Below are 18888 nucleotides of genomic sequence, written 5' to 3'. Positions count from 1 at the left end.
GAAGGAACGGTTCCTAGGCTGTTCAGTTCCCGCCTCGGGGAGGGTTGTTTTCCTCGCGCCAGGGCAAGACTTGGGGGATAATTTTGAAAAAGAACTTCAGGCACGATGTCAGCCAGGCCGCTCTGACTCGTGACGCTCCTGTCTCACTCTCTCAAGTGCTCAGGTTTGTCAGAAACCACCCCGGCTTTTTAGGTACCTCTTACAAGTGGAATTACATAACGTTTATATCTTATTATTAAGCATTGTCTCTATGTGAGTCGTTTATTTATTAGTAAATGGCCACAGAATTTATTTTTAAGGCTGAATAATGTTATATTCACACACCACATTTTTGTTTATCCATTTATCTGTACATGGATACCTGGACTGTTGTTCTTTTGGCCTATTGTTAATGTAGCTATGAACATGGCTGTACAAGTATCTCTTTGAAATTCCACTTCCAACTATTTGGCGTTATATATCCAGATGTGGAATTGCTAGCTTATATAAATTATATTGTAGTTGTTTTCAATTTTCAACAACCATTGCACCGTGTTACCCACCAATAGCACACGGTAGTTCTGTTCTTTTTCCCTACATCCTCTCAAACTGTATTTCCTTAAAAAAAAAAAAAAGTCATCAAAGAAGAAAAAAAGAAAGAAAGGAAGGAAGGAAGAAAGCCATCCACGGTGGCGCACACTTTTCGTCCCAGCACTCGGGAAAGCAGATCTCTTTAAATTTGAGGCCTAAAGAGAATAAAGTGCAGGGTTGAGCATTCTCTCTCATGTGTTAATTAGTATTTGTGTCTCTCCTTTAGAGAAGCGATTGTCCAAATTCTGTACCCATCTTTCTTTCCCCCGTCTTTTACACATTCTTTTCCTCCCCCATCATAAAAAAGCAGATCGTTTTCTTGTTGAGTTGTAGCTCTTTGTATATCCAGGATACACATCTCACAGAAATGTGTTGCCTTCACTCTGTAGATCAATCACCAATTAGCAGCATCTAAAATGCCAAGCATTTTGCAAACACTGTTATTTAGTGCCTTCCCAATCTTGTGAGGTAAAGGGGAAATTAAAACTTAGAGGTTTAACAAGCCACCCCTGACTGCGTGTATTACTTATTAATGACTGAATCAAATTTAAACTCATGAGCTGAACCGGGGTTGGTCCTGAAAGTTCGCGTTCCGGTACCAATAAGACCAATCTCGGGGAGGGACGGGGGACGTCTTAGCCTGCGCACACATAGGCGCTCCAGACCCGAGCGCAGTGTAAATAAGCGCTGGAGCGCCGTTCTACTTCCGGTGGGGAAGAGAGAGGAAAAGCACCGCCGGAAGCGCGAAGGTGCTGCGTAATCCCCCAGACGCTGAGGCTCTTGCGGCCCCCAAGATGCCTGACTACCTAGGTGCGGACCAGCGGAAAACCAAGGAGGATGAGAAGGACGACAAGCCCATCCGAGGTGAGCGCCCATGGGCTGGAGCTCCCAGCCGAGAGGGATCGACGCTCGCCCCGCAGAGGCGCGGGATTCCCGCCCCCATCGGACCCGAGTGGTGACAGGCCCGGGCCGCCGCTACCGCCCGCCTCCCGTTCTTCCTTGCTCACTCCAGGCTCTGAATTCTTCTTTTGATCACCGATTTTTTCTTTAAACGGTGTTTTAATTTTTTTAATCCAATAGTTTGCCAGGCGTTGACGCTCCATACCCAGCGTGGCCTTGCAGGCCTGCAAAAGGTGCTCAGCCTGGTGGGGTTCGAGTTCTTCCTCCCAGCCCCTCCTCCCCTCCCCTAGTGTGGCGGTTTGGGTGCTGCCACTGCGTGGTGGTAGTCCTGAAAGGCGACGGTTCAGAACTCGAGTCCGAAGAGGTCAAGTCTCACATCCTTGTCCCCAGATTCCAGCTAGTGCCGGTTCCAGTCATATTATGTTTTTTTTTCCTAGACATTTTAATACATATAGAAGCAAGACTCTGTGTGTGTGTGTGTGTATGCATACAGGTGTGTGTGGGTATCTATCATAATGTATCCTGCTATGTATCAGCATCTTGCATTTAGCGATTTCATGATAATAGCAAGTGTTTGTGTCTGAGCAAAATGTTCCATATAATGGCTGCACAGATCGATGGAGAATTCGGATGTTCCCATCTACCAATGATCGTGTCCTAAAACTTGGCACATGGAAGTTACAAACTAAGTTCTAGAAGCAGGGTTGCCAAAATTACTCCCCACAGAGACTAGACTTGTTGACATTTTTTTAATTCAGTGCATGAGATGTGGTCACCGTTTTTAGATATAGTTTCTTCTATTTTTTTCTAGTCTAATCTTTTTTTTTTTTTTTTTTTTTTTTGGTTTTTCGAGACAGGGTTTCTCTGTGGCTTTGGAGCCTGTCCTGGAACTAGCTCTCTAGACCAGGCTGGTCTCGAACTCACAGAGATCCGCCCACCTCTGCCTCCTGAGTGCTGGGATTAAAGGCGTGCGCCACCATCGCCCAGCTCTAGTCTAATCTTGATACTTTGTTTTTACTTCTTTACCCTAAAGACAACTATTTTTCAATGTTGTGTCTCAGTCTTCCCTTTCGTAACAACCTCGGCCTCCCCTTTACCATTTAAGCCTCTTCCCCAGAGAAAGAGCCTTTAGTCCCAACACTCAGGAGGCAGAGGCAAGTAGATCTCTGAGTTCAAGGCCAGCCTGGTCTACAGAGCAAGTTCCAGGACAACCGGGACTATATAGGGAAACTCTGTCTCAAAAAACCAAAACCAAACAAAAAAGTTGAGACAGTATTTTTCGTTTTCAATCTTTAACCAGTTTTCTGTTTCATTGTCTCTTTTTTCATCCCTCCCTCTTTCTTCCCCCTTCCTTTCTTTTTTCATTCCCTTCTCCTTTCTTCCCTCCCCCACTTTCTTTTTCTTTTTTTTCTCCTTTTGTTGCCTAGCTGGCTGAAAGGATAAGCTTGGTAATAGAAGGAGCTAGATTAACTCTTGGCATTAGTTTTTACTGATTGGCTCCAGTGTAGTTTGGAAATAATGGTATTTGTGGGATGGAATAGCATATCCGTAGTACACAGTACATTTATATTTAATCTCTGTCTCTCATACAGTGACTCATTGGTCTGCTGTCTTGACTGTCCACTGCCTTACTAGGTGACCCTGGGCCTTACTGACCTTTTCTAGCTGATTGTCATTGTCCCTTTTGCTGTTTCTTTTTCCTTCACTGTGTCCTGCAATAGTTTCTCTGAAATTTCCTTTCTGGTGATTTCATCTGTTTGCATCTTGAGCTGTCTCTTCTCAGATGTAATTCTCAGCTAACCTTTCTTTTTCTTCTCCAGTTTATGAAGGTTTGCTGTGGGTGGTGGCCAGCAGGGTAGTATCAGTCCTTCTTGGCAGCCGCTTTTCTTTTTGGTTGCTCAGCGCCTTGCTGCTTCCTCTTGGTCCATCTCCTCCTTCTTGATGAACTTGAGCTCCATTTGTTCTTGGAGACCTTGAGAAGCAGCATTGTAAAGGCACACACGTCCTGGACCATATTTTCAGAGAACTTGGTATGTTTAGTGAGGCAGTAGACACCTGTGGCCTTTGTTGAGATGGCAGCCAAGACTGGAAAGACAATTGATTGTTTTGACTTCATGTTGGTGCTGAAACTCTGTCTGATTTCTCTGCCTTCTGGGTTGCCACATTGGGATGTGCTGGTGTGTTAAGGATTCTTAGGGCTACCATTAGATTCTAAAGTTTATGGGACGTATTGTGGGACTTAGATGTTACAGTCATGACTGTGACTCTATTGTGGTAAAAGATACAAAGCAAAATCTGCAAAGACAAAAGGGACAGAGGACGTGATGTGACATCCAGGGGAACAGGAAGAAGAATTGCAGATTCTTTTGGTTGTCTCGACAACAAGATATGACAGCATGATTAAAACAATTGCCAGTCAGGGAAGACTGTTGGGATTTGGTGCCAGTGCCTAGTTTGTTCTTCCTGGGGGTTGGATAGATGGCAGGCTTTGCCTAGCACTTAACACGATTCCAGGCTCTCAGAAGGAAGTTGGTGTTCTGCATGGACTGTTATCTGTGCAAATACTCTGCACAGCGAACCACTGTATGTCAGAAGTGACGTTACCGGCTTGAGGCTGGAATTCAGGTCTGTCAGGCTGGTAGCTGAGCTCCTTAGGCTGTTCTATGCTGTCTCCTACAGCCGTGTCACCTGTGTGAGAGGCTCGGGGCAGGAGGGCTGCCTGTTCGTGCTCTTGAATGCCCACAGAGGCACGCGACTGTTGACTTGAGAATCATAATTAGATGTTAGTTACAATGCACACTGATCCACTAAAGAAGTGTAGACTATGTATCATTTATAGAGAGACTAATAATCAATTATGCCTGATAACCACTGATAACATTTGCTAATGACTAGTTAAGAGTCCTCTGGGTAACAGTCCTGTTTGTCCTGGAACTCGCTTTGTAGACCAGGTTAGTCTTAGACTTACTGAGATCCGCCTGCTTCTGCCTCCCAAGTGCTGGGATTAAAAGTGTCCACTACCACTGGCTGCCTTGTTGTATTTCTTTGTATGAATATAGCATGGTTATTTAACTAAGCGCCATAATGGGTGTGTTTTATATGTGCAGTACATAAAGTGTATAAAATAGTGATCGAGTGTGTAATACAGTGTAATTGATTCCTCATCCCCATTCTTACTGTTTTTGGAACTCAGACAGAACACTTGGATTTGAACAGGGAAGTTGACCAGCTGCCCTCTCCTGTTGAACCTCACGTCATGTATTATTTCTGTTTTGTTCTAGCTCTGGACGAGGGGGATATTGCCTTACTGAAAACTTACGTAAGTCTTCTTACATGACTACAAAAAGTAGATGTTTTGTGTTTAAACAAGAATTGTTTTTATTTTGTTTTTCTAAACTGATTAGAAGGGCATGTCAGAGAGTTCACACTAAGAGGAGGTTACTGCCCCAGTTCTGTCTAGGTGACCACAATGGGTTGGGTCTGCAGCATCTTAACTGCTCCTGATCTGTACACAGCCTCTGAGAGCGGGTGGTGGTGTGTTGAAGATGTTTGGAGTGGATTGTGCAAATGTAGTGTATTTAAAATATATGTGGCAAAATTAGATTTGAGTGGAAAATTTAAGTGCATAGACATATGCTACTTCAGCTGGGTATGGTGGCTCACACCTTTTGCCCAGCACTCAGCATTATCACAAGTGTGAGGCTAGCTTGGTTTTAGGTCACGTACGGGTCAGAAAGTGCAGAACTGCCGTAGGAAAATGTCTAGAAAGGTCCCCTCCTTTCACTGCCCAGCCCTAACACAGCAAGGCTAGTAGACTGTTGGCATAGAGAGTTGTGTCTGGGTTTCCTAAGTGTTGATGTTCAGATGCTCTAACTAAACTGGTCTTTGCCACCCAGGGCCAGAGCACGTACTCCAGGCAGATCAAGCAGGTGGAGGATGACATTCAACAGCTTCTCAAAAAAATCAATGAGCTCACTGGTACGTATCCATCCTACCTCCTTTCTTTAAATGAATCATTGCTTGTGCTGTAAGATTTTAAATACAAATTTGAAGTAAAATCATAAGTTACAGAAATGTTAAATGACCTCCTTTAACACTCTCTTCTACTGTGTACTTTTACAGCTGTGTTTAATCCCATGCAGTTAGGTAGCATCCTTTACACAAGTAATATTTCTGCTGGTCAAAGCCTAGTTCAGTAAACTCTAATATATCAAAATCTTAAATTGAGTAAAAACATGATGTTATTCAGTATGGCTATTGCCTGGTTGTTGGCACTTGAAAATTTAAATAGTGAAGTAATACCAAAACAATAAAAAAAAAAGTCAAGTATACATTTTTGGGTTTGATTGCTTTAGGACAGTGGTTTGGGTAGAGTCTATAGGGTAATGATTCTGTCTGGGTAGAGGCTATAGGGTAATGATTCAGTCTGAAGGCATTCCGCAGTGCTTGGAGGCAACTTGATCCCCGTGATGTGCAGAAAGCAGGTATTGGTGGTATATGTCTAGAAGCCAGGATGCTGCTAAGCATCTTCTAGAATATAAGGACAGAACCTGGAAAAGGAGGTAGTCAACCTGGAATGCCAGTAGTGCCAGGGTAGAGAAAGTTAGTTTGGGGTGACGTACTATATCTTTCTCTTTGCAGGTATTAAAGAGTCCGACACTGGCCTGGCTCCACCAGCCCTCTGGGATCTGGCGGCAGATAAACAGACACTTCAGAGTGAGCAGCCGCTGCAGGTAGCCAGGTATGTCAGCGCTCAGTGATGCTTATGGCCAAGCTCATTTAGAGTTTGGGGCTAATGTAGTGGTTTAAATCCATTTGTTTGTTATTTCATAAATAAAACTTTCTGCAGATATGTGGGTTAACATTGTGTGCCTTCAGTAATTACTAAGAATCCCCAGAAAGTACCGCGCACAGTGTGAAAACCCCAGTTCTCGTGCTGCAGTGATTCCTCTTACCCATTTACGTACAACCTCCTGTATGTCTGCATGCATAGAAATAAATGTGGAGTCCTTAAAATCTTTATTACATTTATGTATTGTGTGTGAGCACTCCCATGTGCACAGCATGGGTGAGGGGTCAGAAGACAACTTTTGTGAGTCCTTTCCTTTGCCATGTGGAGTCCAGGGAGCAAACTCAGATTTGATGGCAAGCCCATTTATGTGCTTAGCCATCTTACCACCTCCTTGAGGTTTCTATTAAGACATAACTGTAGTAGGAAGGAGGTTGCTTGTTCGTTCCCGGCTGCCCAGACCCGAAGTAATCACACAGAAACTATGTTATTTGCAATACTGTTTGGCCAGTATTAAGCATATTAGGTAGCTCTTATGTCAAGAATCAATCCATTTTCCATTATTTTATATTTTACCACAAGGTTCATGGCCTACCTGCAAGGTTCCAGCTAGCACCTTGCATCTTTCCCTTCTGGCAACTATGTGGTGTCTCTCTGACTCCGCCTTCTTTCTCCCAGCATTCAGTTTAGTTTTCCCCACCTAGCTCTATTCTGCCCTGCTGTAGTCCCAAAGCAGTTTCTTTGTTCATTAACCAATAAAAGCAACACATATACAGAAGGACCTCCCACATTGCATAACTACCTTCTTTGGAAATTTTGTTTGCTTTTACATAGGTATACCTCTTTACTTCCCTTTAATTTTTAAAGAAAATTTGTTCATTTTAAGTTGTAAGTTGTTGAAGGGCCTTATTCAGCCCTTCCGGAAGTTAACGTTTCTGTAGATATACTTCTTTCTTTTTTTAAAGATAGGATCTCACTCTGTAGTCTAGGTTGGTCTCAGACTTGCAGTGATCCTCCTGCCTCTGCCTCCCAAGTGTGGGATTACAGTGTGGGAAAACTTCAGCCTACTTTTTTTTTTTTAAATTTTTATTTATTTATTATGTATACAATATTCTGTCTATGTGTGCCTGCAGGCCAGAAGAGGGCACCAGACCTCATTACAGATGGTTGTGAGCCACCATGTGGTTGCTGGGAATTGAACTCAGGACCTTTGGAAGACCAGGCAATGCTCTTAACCTCTGAGCCATCTCTCCAGCCCTTCAGCCTACTGTTTTTTTGTTTGTTTGTTTGTTTGTTTGTTTGTTTTTTTTTTTTTTTTTTTTTGGTTTTTCGAGACAGGGTTTCTCTGTGGTTTTGGAGCCTGTCCTGGAACTAGCTCTTGTAGACCAGGCTGGTCTCGAACTCACAGAGATCCACCTGCCTCTGCCTCCCGAGTGCTGGGATTAAAGGCGTGTGCCACCACCGCCCGGCTTCAGTCTACTTTTTTTTTTTTAATATTTTATTTATTTATTATGTTTACAATATTCTGTCTGTGTGTATGTCTGCAGGCCAGAAGAGGGCACCAGATCTCATTACAGATGGTTGTGAGCCACCATGTGGTTGCTGGGAATTGAACTCAGGACCTTTGGAAGAGCAGGCAATGCTCTTAACCTCTGAGCCATCTCTCCAGCCCCCTTCAGCCTACTTTTTAAATCGTGACGTAGCCAGACGTGGTGGTAGCACATGGTGACCCACACCTATAGTCCTGGCACCAGGAGGCCACGTCAGGGTGGACTGCACGTTTGCTGTCCCCCTCCGCTGCATGTTAGACCAAATACCAACATCTACCCCTGTCTGGAGCAGCATGTTGTCAGCTTCTCCCTTAGAAGACCTGTGCTGGCAACAGAAAACGGCCCTGTTACATACGCTGCACACACAAATGCTCCCACCCACAGCCCTATGCACACTCGGGGGCTCTTCTGTATTCTCTGTGTTTGTTGCTGCGGCTTATGCGATAGCTACTTAGTATGAATTATATATTCTGTTTCTGTCTTATTAGATACTTTGACACACATGGTATTATATATTAACTTTTACCAGAGCTCTCAGAGCGTGAATCCTTTCAAATTAAAAATAACAAAAATGGATTTAAAATGTGAGCCCAAGAAAAAATGAAAACATAAATTACTGAATTTGATATAAGACACATGGCCATATTCTTAATAAAGAAGATAGTCACCCAAGATGAAAAGTGTTCCTGATAATAAAGGGACGTGAAAAGCAAAGTCAAGCTTGGAACCCACTAAGGAAACTTTTGGGTTTAGTCTTCCTGGGGAAGGGTATCATCTGAAGTTCTATGGCTCAGCTAAGGTTGAGTGTCCCGTTAGGGCTGAGCCCAGAAGGATCTTGAGCAGTGGTGCAGTTTCTGCAGCTGTGGTCTACACTTGCTGTGCGCTACACCGCGTGCCCTGGGCTCACTGTTAGTGGTTTGGATTTCTTCCTCTCATGAAGCCTTTTGCTGTGTTAGGTGTACGAAGATAATCAATGCTGATTCAGAGGACCCCAAATACATTATCAATGTGAAGCAGTTTGCCAAGTTTGTGGTGGATCTCAGTGATCAGGTGGCGCCTACTGACATTGAAGAAGGAATGAGAGTTGGGTAAGTTCTCACTGTGGCTTTGTTGTGAGTGAGTGCAGAATGCTGTGGAGTGTGAAGGGGGATTGATTAGCACACCTCATGATCCTCTCTTCTCTGCGAGCTCCCTGACTTCACACCAGCGTAGCCTTCCTGTTTCCACGTTGCTTCTTATGCATGACTTTATGTGTTCTAATTGAAAACCTGTAGCTAAGGTAGAGGCAGTAGTGCATGCTTCAGAACAGTAAATGAGGATCAACTAGAACACATAATAACTTAGTCTTCATAACTGTTTTCTCTTCTTAACTTCTGGGATTATATCTCTTTTGCTTACCTGTCATGTGGTTTTCAAGATAAGTACTAGCCAGAACAAGTCCTCTGAAAACTTAAAGAGCATCTGTTTTGTTTTTGTTTTTATTTTTATTTCCTTAGTGTGGACAGAAATAAATACCAAATTCACATTCCACTACCTCCTAAGATTGACCCAACAGTTACCATGATGCAGGTAAGAAACTTGGGGAAAGTGACTCACATTCTTTAATATAATTGCGAGCCAGGCATAGTGACTCATATTCGTAACCCGTCATTTGGGACGCTTAGACAGAAGGATTGCCGTGAATTAAAGCCTTTGAAGCTAGCCGGGGCTATAAGGCAGAAGCTTATCTCATAAAATAAACAAAACCCCAAACAAAACAACAGCAACTGCATCTGTTCCAAAATAGTTTGCAGCTTTTAAGCAACTAATGCGCCAAAAAGTTACCAGAGATTAAAAAATATTTGGAAATCTTTACAGTATTTGTCATTTGCTATGTCTCAACAGACAGTTCTGGGGGGGCTGGAGAGATGGCTCAGTGGTTAAGAGCATTGCGTGCTCTTCCAAAGGACCCGAGTTCAATTCCCAGCAACTACATAGTGGCTCACAACCATCTGTAATGAGATCTGGTGCCCTCTTCTAACCTGCAGGCATATATGCAAACAGAATATTGTATCCATAATAAATAAATAAATATTAAAAAAAAAAAACAGACAGTTCTGGGACACTGGGATCAGTCACTGTCCTAGCCTAGAACAGTTCTAACTGCCTTTCTGTGCGCATGCTTGTTACACCTGGTTCCTGTGGTATGAGGTCTCCTGTGGAGGACCGGGTCTGCTCTGATGGGCTGTGTCCTCTTCTTCAGGTGGAGGAGAAGCCTGACGTCACATACAGTGATGTTGGTGGCTGTAAGGAGCAGATTGAGAAGCTGCGAGAAGTGGTTGAAACCCCTCTGCTCCACGTAAGTTCACGTAAACTCCTGCGTGCGAAGACATAGTGAGCTGCTGGGCAGTGAGCACCAACGTTGCTTGTGTAGTAATAGCTTTTCGAGTGTTTCATTAATGAAACTTTTGATAGGGTCGAGGTGTGGAAAATAGTTAAATTTCAGGAGAGAGCAAACAGGAATTGAGTGGCCAGCGTATTTAAAAGACAGATCTGCTATTTAGATTGATAAAGGAAATTAGGGGGTAGCCTGTTATGTTATAGATAATTACTGTTATTGTAGAAGAAACATGTAGATCTTGGAGGATAATGGAACACACAGTATCAGATAATGGAATTTTGAAGCACTGTAATTTTTTAAAGTGAAAATACTATTTTTGTGTCATTTTATATTTTTATTATGAGAAGAGGTAAGTGTAAAATTTGTGTCTCTGTCACAGCCAGAGAGATTTGTTAACCTTGGGATTGAGCCTCCAAAAGGTGTGCTGCTGTTTGGTCCCCCGGGCACGGGCAAGACGCTCTGTGCTAGGGCCGTCGCCAACAGGACCGACGCCTGCTTCATTCGAGTTATCGGGTCTGAGCTCGTGCAGAAATATGTCGGGGAGGTAAGTGAACTTGTCAAAATTAAAGCATTCATTGTTCTGTGGAAGATTTGTGACATATGCATAAGATTAAAAAATAATTCCAAATAAGCTGTCATTTGAAATTCTGATCAACATGTTTCCTCCCAGAAGAACAGCATTTAGTGCGGTTTGGGTGTGTGAGGTAAAATCCCCAGGGGTGCTGGGGAAATGAAATGTTCTCTCAGGGACAGTAGCAAAAGGTTTAGTGAGAAATAGAAAACATGGATTTTCTGTGTGTGGGCATGGGTGTCTGCACACACACAATAGAGAACATGGATTGTCTGTGTGTGGGCATGGGTGTCTACACACACACAATAGAGAACATGGATTGTCTGTGTGGGCATGGGTGTCTACACACACACAATAGAGAACATGGATTGTCTGTGTGTGGGCATGGGTATCTACACACACACAATAGAGAACATGGATTGTCTGTGTGTGTGGGCATGGGTGTCTGCACACAATAGAGAACATGGATTGTCTGTGTGTGTGGGCATGGGTGTCTGCACACAATAGAGAACATGGATTGTCTGTGTGTGGGGGCATGGGTGTCTACACACACACAATAGAGAACATGGATTGTCTGTGGGCATGGGTGTCTGCACATAATAGAGAACATGGATTGTCTGTGTGTGGGGGCATGGGTGTCTACACACACACAATAGAGAACATGGATTGTCTGTGGGCATGGGTGTCTGCACACAATAGAGAACATGGATTGTCTGTGTGTGTGGGCATGGGTGTCTACACACACACAAGCACAAAAGTGTTAGCTAAGAACATACATTTAGGTTAAAGGCTAGGGTTGCATATATGATATCTAAAACATTCTGTTTAGTATACTTAAGAATTGCCAAAAGGACTACATGACTTAGTATTTTAATTTTAATGTTTAGATCAAAGCTTAATCAGATTCAGTGATCAATAATACCAGTACTTTGATTTCCTCAAGTTTTGCTTATCGTACTTCACTTAAGAATGCTAACATGCAAAATAAAAAAAAGCATTAATGATGAGATGTGCTCACGTGTCATCGTAACCTTAGTGCTGTTGAATAGCTGGAGGGTCAGGAAGACTGTGAGACACTGTGTTGAGGCCAGCAAGGTTTGTTTGATAGTGTAGCTAGCAGGCTTTAGTCTTCTTGTTTTATTTTATTTATTTATTTATTTTTGAGATAGAGTTTCTTTGTGTACCCCTGGCATCCTGGAATTCTGTAGACTAGGCTGGCCTCAAACTCAGAAATCTGCCTGCCTCTGACTCCCAGGTGCTGGGATTAAAGGCGTGCGCCACCACCGCGTGGCTCAAGCATCAATCTTTAAAAAAAAAAGCTTAGGTGATAATGGTTGAGAATGCTGTTAGAAAAAGTGTTTAAAACTGTGCAGTATAGTTTATTTATTGTACTTGAAAAGATTTTAAAGTCAACTCTAGTAATGAATCAAATTTTCTCACTAGGGGGCCCGGATGGTTCGTGAGCTTTTTGAAATGGCCAGAACGAAAAAAGCCTGCCTTATTTTCTTTGATGAAATTGATGCCATTGGAGGTATGGATGACTTTTATAGATTTAGTTGTCTTTACTGTGTGTGTGTGTGTGTGCGCGCGTGCGTGTGTGTGTGCGCGTGCGTGCGTGTGCACGCACACACACACATGTGCAGGGCTGTCATGTCTTAGTCGGTTTCTGTTGCTGTGCAGACTCCATGACCACAGCAAGTCTTATAAAGAGAACTCTTCATTGGGGCTGGCTTACAGTTCAGAGCTTTCGTCCATTATTGTCATGGTGGGAAGCATGGCATCACACAGGTAGACACCGTGCTGGAGGAGGAGCTGAGAGTTCTACATCTGGATTGACAGGCAGCAGAAAGAGAGAGACACTGGCCAGGCTTGAGCATCCAAGATTTCAAAGCCTGTTCCTAGTGGCATGCTTCCTCCAACAACGCCACACTCACTCCAGCAGGGCCATAATTCCCCATAGTGGCATTCCTATGAGCCTATGGGGTCATTCTCTTTCAGCCACCACATACAGTACGCGTGTGGTTAAAGGACGTCCTATGGGGGCCGGTTCCCTCCTCCTACCGTGTGGGTCCCAGCCCCCCCCCCCCCCAGCCGTCTGACCGTCCCCGGTTGATATTTTAAAGAATTGGTGTAGGATTGAGTTCCGTAAAAGCTTCAAGTGATACATAGTAGAGTTCTGATGTTATTCTACAAGACTTTAACTCCAGGTCACAGGTTTAAGCAACAGAATGACTATGAAAACCGTGAGCTGTCCTGAGGTGTTGGCTGTGACAGAATACTAACCCTTAGTAGCTGCAGGTTCGTCTGCCACTGTCTGCAGTAACGTCTCTGGTGTTGGATAGCTAAGTTGGGCCCTCAGTATAGCCGTTGTGACTAATGCTGCAATGAGCACTGATGTGCAGCTGTGTCTGTGATGTCTGCCGTCCTCTGCGTAATACCCAGGAGTGTGTGCCTGTGGCTGTGTGTATGCCATAGCACACGTGGAGGTCCGAGTGCAGCTCTCCAGGATCTGTTTGCTCTTTTTCTGTGTGGGTTCTGGGTATCACACAGGTCACCTTTACCCACTGAGCCTCTTGCTGGCCCGTTGTTTGTTTTCCTAATGAATTCATTGTGCCTGGGATAAGGTAGATCTCACTCAGTGTAGGGGTTTTTCCTGTAGCTTCTTAGATGTACTTGTTCTTTTTACTTCAGAAGCTTTCAGTATCTTCCGTGGAACTAAGTGGTCATAATCTTTAAGACTGCTTTCATCATGGAAGGTTTCCTTGTAGTTTCTGATCATCATCAGGAGTGCCTTTCAGTTGTTATTGAGGTCAAGCTGTTTTAACAGATAAGCAGAAATGGCTGCTCTCTGCCCCAGAGACTCTTCAGACCAGGGCAAGCTATGTATTGGCGATAGAAGATGAAAAAAATGCAAAAGAAGAGAGTGACTGGGTAAGAAATATATAGGCGAGAAAAGAGTCAAGCCGACTTAGTTGACATTGGGGACCGACAAGGGAGGAACGCATGGAGAGGACATAGAGAGCTGGAGACTGCAGACACAGTCGTGCTCACCGTTCAGGTCTGTGTCTCTGTGCCTGCCGTAACCGTGGGAGCTCCTCTGTGATGGCCGTTCTAGGCTTCTCTTTTTAGATATTAGGTTACAGATGCTGTTCCAGTCTTTAGGTAGTGCTTCAGCAGATGGAGTCTCAGATGCCCAGAACATCTGTGCATTCCTTCAGGGATCCTCAGTACAAATGCCAGCGCCATCCTGTGCCATCCCCAGTGCTCCGGGTGCTGCCTAGACTGTGTACATTCCCCCGTATGTAGGTGTTCAGACACAGATCTGACTCAAAGGTTACTGTCGACAGGCTAGCAGTATTTCTTTGGCCAGGTGCCAGCATATGGTCAACACTTGCTGAGTTTCTCACAAGGGAAACTCATAGGGTTGCTGAGCTGCCAAGCCACCAGCATAGCAGAAGTCTTTTCCAAGTGGTGTCTTGTTTTGTCAGTTGTCTGTGCCGAACACCCAGTGCAGAAGAAGCTGCCCTGGGTTTGGCCTTTTCTGCTCACTTAGAATGTCTGACAGTGTGTGGGTGTGTGCATGAGTGCAGTACCAGAGGAGGGCATCACACTGCCCGGGAGCAGGCTACAGGCCGTCGTGACTGAGACATGGGTGCCAGGAAGCTGACTCAGAGGGCTTCTGCAAGAGAAGGGTGTGCTCTTAACCCCGAGTCATCTTTCTAGCCACTTTCATTTATTCAGAAAATGTGTTCCATGCGTGTGTGTGTCAGAGAGAGAGAGAGAGAGAGAGAGAGAGAGAGAGAGAGAGAGAGAGAGAGAATGCCTGCAGAGGTCAGAAAAGTTTGTCACATGCTTTGGAGCTGGAGTTGAGGCAGTTGTGAGCAGTCTGTAAGATTTGGGGACTGGATCTGGGGTCCTCTGTAAGAACAGCAAGTGTTCTTTCTTAACTGCTGAGCCATCTCTACATTCTCCTAGTACTCTTTGAATAACTGATCTCCAACCATCCCCAAATTATTATTACCTGGAGAGTCCAGCCGAGGTAATTAACAGCTGACATCTTGAAAGTCTTCCTGAAGGGGACCCCCGCCCAGTGGGAGCTTCTTTCTGGACCCTGGATTAGGCACAAACCATACCCAAGCACCATTTTTCACAGCAGGGAAAACAAAAGTAGCTGCTTTCTGACTCACACAGAAAAGCAGCAGCAAATGACCTTGCAGGTGCAATTTTGAGAGCAGAAGGGGAGGTCTGTGTTAGCATGGACTGGGATGCAGTGGTGGAGGAGATCGAGAAGAAAGAGACAGGGAAAGCAGGGACAAAGGACCACCTCTGGATAGAGGAGAAGAATGAGGCCCATAGGCAAACAGCGGTGTATCAAGGTAACAGAGGAAACCCTGCGTTAGGATGAGGTGTGCGGGGCTTCTGACTGCCGGACTTCAGTATTTGGAAACTTGGTGGTCAGCCTTGGGAGAAGGAGGTGGCCAAATGGGGCAGTAGACCTTGATGGCTAACTCTAGGGATGTAATCTAGGGGTTCTTAGCAAGGCTGAAGGGATGGAAGGGCCAGGCCTGCCAGGGCAGTCCCTTTGCTCCCTACACAAGAGTCCTTGATTAATTTGAAAACAAAATGTCCTTAAGGAGTAACTTCAAAGATCTCTAAAGAAAGCTGTTAAGTAAAGCTGTGGTAAATTCTTTCTAAAACAGAGATTTGCCTAGGTTCAGTCCAGGCAAAATCCAGCACTGAGAAGGGGAAATGGGTGCAAGATCTCACCCCTAACCAAGAAGCTGTTTGCAGCTGTCTGCTGGGAAGGAAAGATGAGTATTCTCCAGTAGATTATTTCTGGATACCGACCACACTGCAGGGCAGGCCCGGCCTTAAGTAGTTGGCCAGCACAAAACTGACTCGGTGTTTTTTGTGTGGTTTTTGTTTCATTTTGTGTTGTTTTGGTATATTTTGCTCTTTAGTTTTATGACTTGAGAGTAGGTGTGCATTAGCTGCAGGGGAGGCTGTGCGACAAGGCCTGTGTCTTTAGTCCTAAGTGGAGCTGCTGTCTTCCCAGGGGCTCGGTTTGATGATGGCGCTGGGGGAGACAATGAGGTGCAGAGAACAATGTTGGAGCTGATCAACCAGCTGGATGGTTTTGATCCTCGAGGCAACATCAAAGTCCTGATGGCTACCAACAGGCCTGATACTTTGGATCCAGCGCTGATGAGGCCGGGGAGATTGGACAGAAAAATTGAGTTTAGCTTACCTGATTTAGAGGTAAAAAAAAAATCATTTTAGAAAAAATGTTCTTGAAATTTTGTCTTTTTGATACCTATTTTCACTTTAATATATGTGAATTCCTTCATTTTTAGGGTCGGACTCACATCTTTAAGATTCACGCTCGCTCAATGAGTGTTGAACGAGACATTAGGTTTGAGCTGCTGGCCCGACTGTGCCCGAACAGCACTGGTAAGTGCTGGTCTAGTCCGTTAGCCAGCCAGTCTTTTGGACCACTGTCATTAAACCTCTTTGTTTTCTCTGTGTTGTACAGGAGCAGAGATTAGGAGCGTGTGTACAGAAGCTGGTATGTTTGCAATCCGAGCACGGAGAAAAATTGCCACAGAGAAGGACTTCTTGGAAGCTGTAAATAAGGTCATCAAGTCCTACGCCAAGTTCAGCGCCACTCCCCGCTACATGACATACAACTGAGCCTCACAGGCTTGAGAGCTTCCTGGGCTTGGGTAACGTGTTGCCACCTCACAAAAATAAAATATTTCAAAATTCCTAAGTTCCCTGTCGTGCTGTATTAGAGCAGTGTTTCAGGGCCCTGTGACAGTTGGTCCCTGTCATCTGAAGGGCTGACGCGCCAGGGCCCCCTAGCCCGCCAGGCTCGTGCTGGCCAGTGCTGTGCGTGGATCGCTCCATTGTCTCTGTCATCGTAGGCTTCATCAGCACAGGAAGTCCGGTGTGGCGAGCTCTTCAACTCTTCAGCCGTCATTGAAATGAGCATTTCACCCTTAGGGGGGTTTTGTGTAGTAAGGTTTTGGCCAAACTGATTTTGTTTTGTTCTGTTGGTGGGTACTGAGTGCTGGGTTTTGAATGCCAGGCAAACACTCTACCAATGACCTACATACCCCCAGCTAGCACCAAACGCTTTTTAAAATGAAAGAAGCATTTAATGGGTTTTCACTACATCTGACCAGTTTGCAGTCAGTGAGGAGACGGTGGTTTAGTGAGCAGTGAGATGGTCGCAATGAAGAAGGTAAAGGCTGAGGATTAGGAGTACAACTGGGGTCAGTTTATAGAGAAAATACCTTTTCAGTGGTTGAGAGTTGGTAAAACTCTGATTAAAATTAACTCTGTGGTGAGTTATTTCTATTCATTTATGTGGTTTATTTATTTATTTTGAGACAGGGTAACTATGAACTCTGGCTGTCTTGGAACTCACTGTGTAGATGAGGCTGGTCCTGAACTGAGCTCTGCCTCCCTCACTGTCTGCCTCCTGACAGCTGAGATTAAAGGTCAGGCCCAACTCTCAGTTATTTTTTTTAAACAAAGGTATGTTTGAATCCTCAACAGGCCTCTTCAAAGTGATTTCTTGTATAGTACCAGCAAGTCATTTTTAGGTGTGCGGAGGCCAGAAGTCGGCCCCCGGAGTATGCCCTGTTTCTTTGACTTTGTCAGCAGGACATAGTTCTAAATGAAGTCTATGGATCATATTGGGGTCCTCATGCTTACACAACAAATTCTTTATAGAATGAGCTATTTCCCCAACCCCCAAATCTTACTCCAAACTACTGAAGCAGAAGCACAATACACAGTATTTTTATTGAAGAGTAATAATATTCACAAGTAAGCTGCAAGCCAGCAGAGCTGTGTGCGTTTTAAGTCAGAAGAAGTTGAGCACAGAAGCTGTGTCACACTCAAGTGTGAAGCGTATGGAAGTTTTCAAGTAGAAAGCCTCTCGGTCATAAGGTACTGCTGTGTGCTCTGTCCTCCTTGATTCTGACGAGAGCAAACCACAGGAAAGGTAACTGAGGTTGGTGGTTAGAGAGGTGTGTGTCAGGCCGAGGCAGTGCGCAGCCATGGTGCAGTGCTAGTTTGACAGTTTTCCTGGCGGGGTTTGAGGTGTTTCTTGTAGTTATATATTTGGAGAATTAGATAATACATTAGCATTTCTCAAATTTTTAGCAGCATTCAAAACATTGTCAAGAATCTCAATATACTGAATCCTAGAAAAGTATTCCCGAAACACTAAAAAAGACGGCAGCATTTTGTACTCTTGGAAGCTTACAGGCTCAGGAAGTAGTTTCGTTTGAGAGTTTAAATTGATTTACTGTCTTTAAAGAGGTAGGCAATAGTAAAGGACTTCTCCCCCTACCAGAGACCCTCCCTCTGGGCTCCCCACCACCGTCACACAGAAAGCACACCTCTGTCATTCCAGGGAAGACTCTCTGGGTTTGCTGCTGCTCTTCACGTACACAAGAGGTCAGACTCACTTCTTTCTCAAAGTACTCACTTGGAGGCGAGTGCCTCCTTTCTCTACTCAACAGGTAAGCATACACAATGGGATCACATGGAATATACATTTTACACACTGGAAACTACAAAATGGGCGTCTCCCAGACCTTGAGAGGATCCATACCCACCAATCCCACCAACTCTTCCTGGTCTGCAACAGATGACATGGGCAGTTGTGATCTTATCCTGAGCTGCTACAGCCTACTCCGAGTCAGTGTGTATGGCCATCTATTGGAGTCCTGGCCCTCATCTTTGGTTCTAAAAATACATTCCATCCATTCGTGAAGTGTACTATACAGGATTTGAGTGCAACAGCTTCTCTGACAGACACCCTCCTGAAAACAGCCTTCTGTACCGCCACAAAACAAGGCTGCTTTAAGTCTTAAGTTCTATATCTGTCATTGCCTATAATGCCCATTTATTTTTACAGTTAAAAAAATTTTATGTGTGTTGGTGTATTGCCTGCAAGTATGTCTGTGTGAGGACGGCAGGTGTCCTGGAACTGGGGCTGCAGACACCTGGGAGCTGTCATGTGGGTCCTAGGAATTGAGTCAGTTCCCCTAGAAGAGCAGCCAATGCTCTTAGCCACTGAACCATTGCTCCAGCGCCAATGTTTACTATTTAG

General features: G+C 44.5%; 1 protein-coding gene across 1 annotated transcript; it reads left to right on the top strand.

Moving 5' to 3' along the window:
* Positions 1 to 1282: 1282 nt before the first annotated feature.
* On the top strand, positions 1283 to 16530 carry Psmc2 (proteasome 26S subunit, ATPase 2). Its single transcript, XM_041668281.1, has 12 exons — positions 1283 to 1434; positions 4752 to 4789; positions 5367 to 5448; positions 6112 to 6211; positions 8766 to 8897; positions 9306 to 9378; positions 10052 to 10147; positions 10569 to 10733; positions 12204 to 12291; positions 15817 to 16019; positions 16115 to 16211; positions 16294 to 16530. The coding sequence occupies exons 1-12, from the start codon at positions 1365 to 1367 to the stop codon at positions 16449 to 16451; spliced, it is 1302 nt and encodes a 433-aa protein (XP_041524215.1). The 5' UTR covers positions 1283 to 1364; the 3' UTR covers positions 16452 to 16530.
* Positions 16531 to 18888: the final 2358 nt, after the last annotated feature.

The sequence above is a fragment of the Microtus oregoni genome, unplaced genomic scaffold, assembly GCF_018167655.1.
Source record: "Microtus oregoni isolate MIOR12 unplaced genomic scaffold, Mior012 000018F_ref0000195, whole genome shotgun sequence".
In the NCBI taxonomy this organism is placed as follows: Eukaryota; Metazoa; Chordata; class Mammalia; order Rodentia; family Cricetidae; genus Microtus; species Microtus oregoni.
Note: the sequence above shows the minus strand (reverse complement) of the source record. Positions and strands in the feature narration are given on the sequence as shown.

Coding starts and splice junctions, on each gene's coding strand:
- Psmc2 (XM_041668281.1), top strand. CDS start 1,365: ATGCCTGACTACCTAGGTGCGGACCAGCGGAAAACCAAGGAGGATGAG. Junction 5,449..6,111: donor AAAAATCAATGAGCTCACTG/GTACGTATCCAT, acceptor TTCTCTTTGCAG/GTATTAAAGAGTCCGACACT. Junction 10,734..12,203: donor TGCAGAAATATGTCGGGGAG/GTAAGTGAACTT, acceptor TTTTCTCACTAG/GGGGCCCGGATGGTTCGTGA.